We start from the raw sequence: 12,394 nt of genomic DNA, 5'->3' as shown, positions 1-12,394 counted from the left end.
CATATCTGTGTATGTGAGCCAATATATTTTTGACAGGGAAGTTTGAGTTGGTCCCCTGCTCCGAGGTCTGTCAAAAAACAACAACAAATATTCTAGATGCACTGAATCTCACAAAGACAGAAACATATATAGTTTAGTATAGTTTATATATATACACACACACACACACACACACACTATATTGCCAAAAGTATTGGGTCACCCCTTCTAATGAACATCGGTTCATATGGTCGTAAAAATATACTTCTGTTTTTTAAGCATGGTATATATTCTTTAGGAGTGAAATATGACCTGGACTTCTCCTTGCCAGGTTTTGTGAGATTACCTTAAGAGCAAGCTTATAGTTGTTATTCCAGTGGGGCGACGCTGCCTGCAGAAACACGCATCCCAGCCCTGCTCTTAACGTCAGCCAACCTGATTAATCCGACCTCTGAGCCCACACTGGCAACCCGACTACATCCAAGAGCCTCTGAGAAATTAAGATGTCGTAATAAGAGAAGCAGATAAGGCTTGCAGCACAAGTTTGCCTGATTGTACCTGATTATCGCTCCAAAACACTGTCGCTTCCAATGGATGGCATAACAAAAGCCCTCTAATTTAGCCAGTGCCCTTCTGTCCGAGTCCAACAAATTGAAATGTAATGGAACCAATTAGAGCTAGTGAAGAATACCTCACAAGCTGCCGAGAACAGCGAGATACCGAACCTCGGCCCTGTTTCCCAGCTAAACATACAATACTTACGACTGGTCTGAAGTCACCTCTGTCTGCGGAGCTCTCCATTTCAAGCCGTTTGCTCTGATATAATAGTCCATTAAAGAGAAAAAATACAAATTCTACATTATTCATCAATATTTACTCACCCTCAGGTCATACCATGAAACACACACACACAAAAAGCAGAAATCAAGGTTGCGGTGAGGGACTTGAAAATGTATGAAGCTTATTCTTGGAGGATTTCTAAGCAAAAATGTCAAGCTTCTAAATAAAAAAAATACTTGCATTAACTCTACTGTATTATTAGAGCTGTAAAGTGCTTTAAACCATCATTTGTACAGTTTTTGGGTTTAATACATTGTTGTCATGGCAACAGTTGCAAAATTGTGTATAACCTTTAAGCATAAATAGTTAGAAAGTAAATTTGTCACACTAAAATCATGCTAACACAAGTTAGTTACGTGGCTGTACTATTAAAACAGAGATTATATTAATGCTTAGTTTTGCGACTTTTCCATTGTAAGTGCTTCACAGTAACACCATTTTTTTTTTTTTTTTTTTTCTTTTTTTAAGAAAAAATTAAATGAATTATGTTAAAGTGGTAATTTATTTCTGTGGTAATCAACGTTATGCCACAAATGTTACATAGTAATTTTTCAAATAGACATTATCTTTATTAACAAACCGTGTATTTGAAGTCTAAACAACTACATTCTGGCCTTAAAAACCTTTTAAAATTCTATTCTGTGACATTAAAACAGTATTATTTATCAAATTTGGGCATCTGTCATGACACTCACTGTGAGAAATACTGCAAGCGGTGAAACAATTAGAGTGCTGTTATCACTAGAATACCACACTCATGGAGAAGGCTCTCAGCCAATCAGATTCAAGTACCTGTATGCATGTATGTATGTATGTATAAATGTGGAATTAATTATATAATTTGTTATATTAATTATATATTGTTATATGAATTATGTAATTATATAATTTAATAATTTGGAATGACATGAGGGTGAATAAATAATGTCATCACTTTTATTTTTGGGTGAACTTTAATGGCATTCTTTGTAGATGCGAAAACCCATCTCAGAAGTCATTGCGATGCCTTTATGCAGATGCGACCCAGATTTGCATCCCTCACAATGCCGTGACTCATATGTTCACACCAGTCACTGAGTCTTTATGTTGCTCTGCAGTTGTGCATTACATCACATCATGTCTTTGTCTCTCTGTGTCAATAAGATGGGGTCACGAGAGTTCTCACTCAAAGGAGAGACTGATAGAATCTACAATCAGACAGAAATTAAACTGTCAGATGATAATTGAGGGGAAGCTGTGTGGTGTGTAATGCTAGGAGATAAACAGAGAAGAAGCATTTCCCATCTGGCCCTCTGCACCTCACAGTGATTAGGGGTTGCATTTCCCAACATGCTGCATTTTGGGACTCGTCCTCTCTCATTTGGTTAATGGTGCTCCATTGACTTAAGAGTCTAAAACAAACTGTGTTTTTAAGACTTTTTGTTTATATAGGGTAAATATTTATATATAGTATACTTATAGTTAAAATCTGTCTATTAATTGCATTCAAAGTACTGAAATATAATGCCTCCTGACTCAGATGATTCATAATAAGGTAAATTACTTCCATCTGAGACCTTAAAGCTTAAAATACTGCCTTTGTGTGCCCATTTGGTAATGTAATCACATATTCACCATTGGAGGGACAATATGTAACATTGTTTTTACATCAGCTTTTTAAAAAAACCCATATTTGTCGATTACAATTTTTTTGGGGTTATGTAAAGCCCTAAATGTGAATTATCATCACAATATGCCCCTAACCTCAAAACACACTTAGATTGTCTTAAAATACAACTGATATGGCACTAAAAAATGTAGGATGTGATAAATGGCCAAAGATTTTGGTCTCTATATTAAAAAGCATCACAGGAATTTCACATCCCGAAAGATTCAAATGATTTCTGACGCTGGTAGTAAAAGAACAGGAAATCTAATAGTTCTGTGAAAGGGAGTTGTGGGTGTAATTATACAGGAATAGGACTCCCTACATTCACATTTTATATGTGTGACCCAATATAGTGGGATGAAGTGATCAGACAGACAAACTTTTGTTTTAATCTTATTCGCAAGTTTGAAGTGCTCTTCAATCATATTCTCTGTGAATAAAACAGAACAATATGCATGCAGAGTATGTATGATAGCAGCTTTGAAGCAGATCATAAAGACTTAGCCTAAACTTAGCTTAAAGAATTCAAGAATTCAAAGATTCCGAGAAACATTCATAAAAATCATTATTATTAATACTATTTCTATACTACTATTTTACACTTTAGGTTATTTAAAATTTAAGCTTATTTAAATGTATTTATTTAAATTAAAATTCTTTAACTGACTAAAAGAGGAAACGTTTTACTTATTATTATTATTATTATTATTATTATTATTATTATTATTATTATTATAAATACAACTTTTTTCTCTTTCAGTCAATTAATGTTAAAAGTCAGTGAGAAATAAAGATCATAAATCATGGAATATATCATGTAAAAAAAGGGACATTAGATTAGACGATTATAAACAAACTAATGTTTAAAATGAGAAACAATAATAATAATAATAATAACAATGTTGTTAATTATTATTATTATTATTATTATTATCACAGGCTTATGTTCAGAGAGATGGGAATACAGCAAACAATATATTGACTTCTAAAGCTATTTTCTGTCTATTCAGTGCTTTACTAGTCTGCTATCATGCAACTGCTTTATTAGCAATTATTTTAATTTTCCCAGATGATATTGACATGGAATATGCATGCAATAAATTAACACCACAAAATGAGAACATTGTGGTGTTTGTGGAATTAAAGTATATGCAAATGCATTAGCAAACAAACAAATACATAATGTGATTAATCCTAATGAATCATTTTGAACTGTTGTCCACCTTACTATATTTAAGTAAAATTCTTATATTGTGTCTTGCACGTTGTTTGTTTGTCCTTTTGTGTGGTTCTGTTTGGCCATTATTCTTGTTCTGTAACCTGTAATCGACAGAAACACAGTTATACACCAGTCTGCAACAGGTTAGTTTAAATATAAGATGTTTCGAAGGTGTCACCTCGTGAGATTCAAAGGTTTCCCTAACAGACATTTTCCCTCAGAACAAACCCTGAGCGATAAATGAAGATGAAGAGCGATGGCTTTCAGTTCTCATTTCAGCAGACTCTTCATTGCAGCGGTAGTGATGCTTACAACACCCCGGCCTTTTTTTGTCTCTCCATTGATTGTTTGGCTGTGGGCTAATATAAAGGTTTCCCTGCGTGTCAGTCACCTGTCAGACACAATCTCACCCAGCACATGGTTGCCTGTCACTCTCATGGGCTTCCCTCGCTGCTGTCAGTCAGTCTGCTGCACAGGGGGCCCGAGGGGGGGGTGTGTGTGTGGTGAAGAGACACAACGAGAACAGATCGCCATGAGTGATGTGAGGAATACAAAAAAGTATTTCCTCCCTCCTTGTTTGCCGCTGGAAAGTTGCTGATGTGTAGAACTTGATGTTTTTGTCAGTAAAACTACAGACAATGGTGTGTTTTTTTTACTGTAAAGGAGTTTTCTCTGTCAGGCGTTGCTTTTTATCTTGAAATTGTATTGTTTGGGATTGTTTCTCTTGTGAAAAAAAAGTGCACTTCAACATATTTGTTAAAAAATAAAAAATAATCATCAATTTATTCGATCAAAAATACAGAAACAAATAAATAAGAGTTTTCTACTTTAATATACTTTAAAATGTAATTTATTATTTTAATGCAAAGCTGAAGTTTTAGCATCATTGCTCCAGTCTTCAGTGTCACATGATCCTTCAGATATGCTGATTTATTATCAGTGTTTGCAAACAGTTGTGCTGCTTAATATTTTTTTTGGAATCTGTGATACTTTTTTCAGAATTCTTTGATGAATAAAAAGTTAAAAAGAACAGTATTTATTCAAAATAGAACTATTTTCTAACAATATACACTTACGTTCAATAGTTTGGGGTAAGTACAATTTTCACTTTATTTTTTTGAAAGGAATTAAAGGGATAGTTCACCCAAAAATGAAAATTTTATGTTTATCTGCTTACCCCAAGGGCATCCAAGATGTAGGGGACTTTGTTTCTTCAGTAGAACACAAAGACACAAAACGATTGGTCTGTGCAAGAAACTCAACAGTAATTTTTTTACCTCTGAACTGCCACCCGGTCCAGCTGTCCTTAGCGCGTTCACAACAGCCGGCGCGTGACGCATCATCTTCTTCTTCTTGCTTTACGGCGGATTGCAGACTTATAAGTGCATTACCGCCATCTCTCAAATTGACCATTGACACTCTATCTACAATCTCAAATAGGAGTGTCAATGGTCCATACTTTTATTCAGCAAGGATTTTTTAAAGTGCCTCTAATATGGATTTTTGAAAATGACCTTTCATGCAGTGTGTAACACAGCTCTAAGTGAATGAAAACATCCTGCAAAATCTTAAATTTGAAAGTGTACCATGTGTAAAGTTATTGTCTGTCAAAAGAAAGAGTCGACTCTGAATTATTGTAACGAGTTGTTTTTAAAACGACATGTCAACATGAAACATTAGCATATTGCCCGCCCACTTTTCGCGTTGGTCTGAATGAAAATGGAAATTCATTCTATGCCACTGTTTGTTTCTTCATTGTTTGTTTCTTGATTGAACAGATGTGGAGAAATTTGGCATCACATCACTTGCTCACCAATGGATCCTCTGCAGTGAATGGGTGCCGTCAGAGTCCAAACAGCTGATAAAAACCTCACAATAATTCACACAACTCCTGCCCATCAATTAATGTCTTGTGAAGTAAAAAATAAAAAAACTGCATGTTTGTAAGAAACAAATCCATCTTTAAAGCATTTTAACTTTAAACCATTACTTCTGACCAAAAATATCAGTCTATAATCCATAATAATGCTTCCTCGAGTGAAAAAGTCCACTCTTACATCAAAATCCACTGACATACAGTATTTCTTTAGAACCCTTTGCCTTGCAAATGATGCTTGGTTTGTGCATATTTCTCTCCTGATTCAGACGAGACCCTTTTTCACTGGAGAAAGCAACTATTTGAAGTTAAAAAAATAATAATAATAATTGTGATGTCTTTATCAGCTGTTTGGACTCTCATTCTGACGGCACCTATTCACTGCAGAGGATCCATTGGTGAGTAAGTGATGTAATTCTACATTTCTCCAAATCTGTTCTGATGAAGAAACAAACCCATCTACATTTTGGATAGCCTGAGTGTGAGTAAATGTTCAGCAAACTTTCATTCTTGGGCGAATTATTCTTTTTTTATTCAATATATTATCACCAAGTTCAGTTTATTAAAAATATTCTTTTAAGATATGAAGTACACTGCAAATGTACATTCATTACAATTAAGTAAACGTCTTTTTTTCTTCTTCTTATAAGGGTAGATTATTGCTTTTGGGAATAATCTGAGCTGCATTCATGACAGGTTTTCAGATTCGTGTTGGACACACTGTCCCAGAGTTTTTCTGTCTTCCCACAAGCTGAATATCTCTGTTCTGTTGCAGTGAAATATTCTCACTGAAAGAGGCTGAGATGTGCGTACCGTCACAGGGCTAAGGGTGAAAAGTAGAGTTGGAAAACATTTGAGTGAGAGTTGGATGATGAATTGTGGTGAGAAAAGTCTCGGGTTTAGGAGCAGAGGATGTTGACTATTAACTAACGACGGTTGACTCTTTCCAGTCGTTCTGTGCCAGAGACGTGACACTGATGTCAGAATAATGACTTCCTCACAGCGTTTTATACATTAGCATACAGCTTTCCTGTTACCTCGCCATGTGATGGTATGTGTGCAGCAGCAGCAGCGGAGTGTTGATTAAATGTTATCATCACATGCTGACATGTTTATCGGAATGGACCGTAATTATAAGATTGTCATTATTTTATTCACCATCATGACGTTCCATACATAAATATAGCTGATTCGATTCTTCTGGGTAGGGTTGCGCCAGCTGTTTGTAAGATCATACTAGGTAGTTGATAAGTACTAGTTTGTTTTGTAACCAATGCTACACCTAATTTGGATGTACCATTTGTTCTTAAAGAAAGATTTTATAGTCATGAAATATGACATTTACATGAATTGATCTAATTCAAATTTGTATACAGAATCCGAATCAGAACGAGCTTTATTGCCAGGTATGTTTACAAATACGAGGAATTTGTTTTCATGACAGAAGCTTCTGCAGTGCAACAGGATGACAGTGACAGTACAAAAAACACAGATAAAAGAATAAAAATAGAACAAGTAAATAGACAATAGACAAATTGACAGTTGTATGTATATTTTGTGCAAATTCGAAATGTAAACTAAGTATGTGTGTTAGATAAGTAAGTGTATAATAGTGTTGTGTGTTCCACAATTATTGTTAAGTATTCATGAGATGGATTGCCTGAGGGAAGAAACTGTTCCTGTGCCTGGTCGTTCTGGTTCTCAGAGCTCTGTAGCGTTGACCAGACGGCAACAGTTCAAAGAGGGAGTGTGCTGGATGTGAGGGGTCCAGAGTCATTTTACCAGCCCTTTTGCTCACTCTGGATAAGTACAGTTCTTGGAGAGTGGGGAGGGTTGTACCAGTGATTTGCTCAGCAGTCCGGACTACCCTCTGTAGTCTTCTGAGGTCAGATTTGGTAGCTGAGCTGAACCAGACAGTTATTGAGGTGCAGAGGATGGATTCGATGATGGTGGAGTAGAACTGTTTCAGCAGCTCCTGTGGCAGGTTGAACTTCCTCAGCTGGCGAAGGAAGTACAACCTCTGCTGGGCCTTTTTCACAATGGAGCCTATGTAAATGTCCCACTTCAGGTCCTGAGAAATTGTAGTGCCCAGGAATCTGTATGACTCCACTGTCGTTACAGAGCTATCCATGATGGTGAGTGGGGGAGTGCAGGGGGGTTTCTCCTGAAGTCCACGATCATCTCCACTGCACCAGGCAGCCAGCTCCTTAACCTCCTGTCTGTAAGCAGGCTAGTCACCGTCCTGAATGAGGCCGATGACTATGGTATCATCTGCAAACTTCAGGAGCTTGACAGAGGGGTCTTTAGATGTGCAGTCGTTGGTGTAGAGGGAAAAGAGCAGTGGGGAGAAGACACATACCCTGGGGGGTGCCAGTGCTGATCGTACGGGTGCTGGATGTGTATTTTCCCAGCCTCACTAGCTGCTGCCTGTCTGTCAGGAAGCTGTTGATCCACTGACAGACGGAGGTTGACATGGAGAACTGAGTTAGTTTGGGCAGGAGGAGGTTTGGGATGATAGTGTTAAAGGCCGAGCTGAAGTCCACAAAAAGGATCCTCACATAAGTCCCTGGTCTGTCTAGATGTTGCAGAATATAATGCAGTCCCATGTTGACTGCATTGTCCACAGACCTGTTTGCTCTGTAGGCAAACTGAAGAGGATCCAGCAAGGGTCCAGTAATGTCCTTCAGGTGGGTCAGCACCAGTTTTTCAAATGACTTAATGACCACAGACGATAGAGCCACAGGTCTGTAGTCATTTAGTCCTGTAATTTTGGACTTCTTTGGGATGGGGATGATGGTGGAGAGTTTGAAGCATGAAGGGACTTCGCACAGTTCCAATGATCTGTTGAAGATCTTTGTGAAGATGGGGGCCAGCTGGTCAGCACAGGATTTCAGACAGGCTGGTGTGACACTGTCTGGGCCTGGTGCTTTCTTCCTCTTCTGCTTCCGGAAGACCTGGCACACATTGTCTTCGCTGATCTGAATTGCAGGGAGGTTGCTGGAGGTGTTAATGGTTGTGTGGAGAGGGGTTCAGGGCGGGTGTGGGGTGTTTCTTCAAACCTGCAGTAGAACTCATTCAGATCGTCTGCCAGTTGTTGATTCTCCACATTGCTGGTGTATGGTTTCTTGTAGTTGGTGCTCTCTTTCAGACTTTTCCACACTGATACTGAGGTGCTGGAAGTGAACTGAATCCTTAGTTTGTCAGAATAATTCCTCTTTGCCACTCTTATCTCCTTTTCCAGTGTGTATTTGGCCTGTTTATACAAGAATTTGTCCCCCTTCCTGTAGGCATCTTCTTTGGCCTGACAGAGCTGTCTGAGTTTTGCAGTGAACCACGGTTTGTCGTTGTTGTAGGTTAAATGAGTCCTGGTAGGAATGCACATATCCTCACAGAAACTACATAAGTAGTGTTTAATAGTCCATCACTAACAATTAAACCAGTTTCAGTTATTAAACTTATTTTGCCCCAGCTGTGAATGGTAATAAATTAAACTTCCATTGAAATATATGTAAATGAAAAACAATTTTTGCAATTAATACATATAATAATACAATACTTGTAAATGTATAATATTTACATTTCCACACGTTCATAAATGTTGTAATTAATGAATACTCTAAGAATTAGTATATTGAAATATGTGAAAAATATTAAGGAAATTGCAGTAAAAACAATATAGACTTTTTGCAAATGTATTTATCATGTATTTTAATTAGTGCTGTCAATCGATTAAAAAAATTAACTAATTAATCACAATTTTTTCCTGAAATTAATCGCGATTAATCCCACCTAACATTAAACTTTTTAAATCTACTTTTATATTGCAATAATTTCACATTTAATCTTCAAATTAATGTAGAAACAACATAAAGACGGTATATTTTTAATATTTGATTAATGGCATCTTTTTAATGAATGAAGGCCAGTATCACTGACACCAATATTGATGTCTCTATAAAATTATATTTTTTTCCCTAATATTTAACCATTGACTATTGCCATTCAACATTACAGTATAATTGAAAGCCATCAATTTTAATATTTATTAGACTTTAATAAAAATAACTTCTAATTTAAGTGAACTTTAAACAATTTTCTCATAAACACAGTATAACCAATGTCATATTTAGCTACCTATGCCCTTCAGCAAGTAGGAAATATACAGAAATTGAATAAAGTTATCAAACACTAAATTCTAAATTAAATACAGATGAGTCCTTAAAGCTATAAAGTTATTGATTTCCTTTTTTTTTTTTTTTTTTTGTTCTTTGATGAACAGACATCACAGCAGCTGGGTTAATAGGTTATTTTGGCTGCTTTTTCTTTAAGAGCTGCCGAGGCGGATCTGACACGCATCGTGTTTTCTCTCAACTCACTTCACATTTTCTGACCCACTTCAGGTCTTAAAGTCTCTATTAATGATCTGACGAGTGTATTAGATGAGTGAGAAAGTGCAGGACAGTTTTGAAAACCATTTCAGAGACATGTTCTTAAATGTGACTCATATATTTCACGCAAGCACAGCTTTAAGGCAGTTTTAATCACCTTCATGACTTAACTGACCACGACATTGCATGCACATCGTTTCTTTCGCGCTTTGATATGAAATGATAAAGGCTACAGCGTGCGGCAGCGCCTTTGTTCAGTACAGTACAGTTTCCGCGCTCCTTTGACTCACGCCTGACGCTGAAGTGAAGTTGAAGCACGCGCCTGAAACATCTCCTATTTGAAATGCTCGTAAAGGCGTTCTGTGACTAAATTAGCAAAAAGAGACAGAGGCAGCAGTTGAGTGGGGTGGCCAACACTAGCCCCGCCCCTGTGTTAACGCCGTTAAATATTTTTAACACATTAAACTGAAAAAATTAATCACCAGCGTTAACGCGCTAATTTTGACAGCACTAATTTTAATTATTTCGAATTTTATTAATTTTATATATTGGACTATGTAAATAGTATTCAAGAAATGCACTTAGGAAAATGTGTAATTTATATATTTTGCAAAGTTATTATTCATTTGCATGATTGATACTTTATAAAGAATTGGTATTGGTACTTATTTTAATTATTTAGAATGTTATTAAATGTATATATTGGAGTATGTAAATAATATTCATGAAATGGATTTTAAGAAAATGTGTACTATTTATGTTTTGCAAATGGATTATTTCAGTTAATATTTTATTAATAACTTGTATATTGAAATATGTAAATAATATTGAACAAATTAGTTTAAGAAAATGTGTAATTTATGGTTAGCAAATGTATAAACAATATTTGTATTATTTAATAATTTAATAATATGTAATAGTGTTTAATTATTTAATTATATATATATATATATATATATAATTAAACAATTAGTATATTGAAAAGTGTAAATAATATTCAGGAAATGCATTTATTAAAATGTTTAATATTTAATAATGTATTAATAATTATGGTATTTGAAATACACATTTAGGAATTGTATTCAAAGAAATACTATAATATTTAATTAATTAATTTATTAATTTATTTAGCTAGTTTATTATAATATTCAGGAACTGTTTTTAAATTAAACATCAGGTTTGTCCTGATGAACCGCGAACAACTTTAATGGTTAAACATTCAAATATTTAGTGGGACATAATTTTAATTATGACACAACTTTGAATATAATTGAACTGGAAAAAGGACATTTGAGAGCTATGAGCTGAGGAAAAGATTTCCAATGACTTATATTCCAGGTTTATCCTCAGTCTCAGAGTAGTGTTTTGTTTGTGCTACACATTAGAAAAAAAAGTAGTAACTGGAAAAGCTAGAATAAATAAAAATAAAAGGTGTAAAAATGTACATATCCATTTTCTCTGGAATGGCAGGGGGCAGTGCATTCTCAAACTGAGATGGGGAAAAAAATCAATAGTACTAAAACAAAATAAACCAGCTAACATTACGGTCCTAATCTCTTTCATAATCTCACTGTAGAGTGCATTACTGTCGTTTGATAGATTCATATACTGTAGAAATGGCGCCCAAGCTTGAAGAAAGAAAATGAAATCTGGCTTTCGGCTAGACCAACAAACCAGACAGACACCAGTGGATGTTTATGTTAAAATAGCGAACAAATGACGACAGAATAAGAATATACAAGAAAGAATGAAAGACTTGTTCATGAAGTACTGAGAGAATTGTTTCTGTACATTCACTAGTTTCCCATTTATTTATTTATTCTTTCTCTTCCATTCTCAGATCCTTAAGGAGTTCAAGGACGAAGAATGGAACATGGGAAACATCGTGTTCACAATGACCAACAGGCGATACGGCGAGAAATGCATCGCTTACGCCGAAAGCCATGACCAGGTACTGCCCATCGGAAACCTCCATTCCTCCGGTGTAGAGTAAAGGATAAGTAATCAATGTGTCATTGGGAATGGAAATTGGTGTCACAACAGTTTGTAGTCCTCTAGGGACGAGGGTGAAATGAGAAATGAACACGTCCATCCTATTTGTACACATTCTAACACCACGGCTAGAGCCGATTGTTGTTGTTGTTTTCCTGTCTTCTCTTTGTTTTTTCCTCTGTGTAGTGTTTCCAAGATCTGGGAATAATGATTTGTGCTACTCAATATGAGACACTTGAGTGAGTCTGAGTTGAAACGTGCTAAAACTAGTAAAAATTCACTTTGACACTTCATCAATAGACCAACTGTTTAGCATTGCAATAAAGTTTCCATCAGAATGGCAGATCCTATGTGAAACTGCATAGGATGTGTTCAAATATTAATGGACGTCAGGACCTTGGTTTAGTGGTTGCAACATACAGTACTAAGCTGTGGTGTTTATATAGGAGGTT

At 35.8% G+C, this 12,394-nt stretch overlaps 1 protein-coding gene across 1 annotated transcript in view; it reads left to right on the top strand.

The window, feature by feature from the left end:
* LOC306851571 (1,4-alpha-glucan-branching enzyme-like) overlaps nucleotides 1-12,394 on the top strand; it is a 153,014-nt gene that overhangs the window by 79,431 nt on the left and 61,189 nt on the right. The window contains exon 11 of the mRNA XM_079387902.1: nucleotides 11,791-11,901. Within this exon, the coding sequence (XP_079244028.1) occupies nucleotides 11,791-11,901 (111 nt within the window). The remainder of the gene's footprint in view (nucleotides 1-11,790; nucleotides 11,902-12,394) is intronic.

The sequence above is a fragment of the Barbus barbus genome (genome assembly GCF_936440315.1).
Source record: "Barbus barbus genome assembly, chromosome: 31".
Taxonomy (NCBI): Eukaryota; Metazoa; Chordata; class Actinopteri; order Cypriniformes; family Cyprinidae; genus Barbus; species Barbus barbus.
The sequence above is the reverse complement of the archived record's forward strand: the minus strand, read 5'-3'. Positions and strand labels throughout refer to the sequence as shown.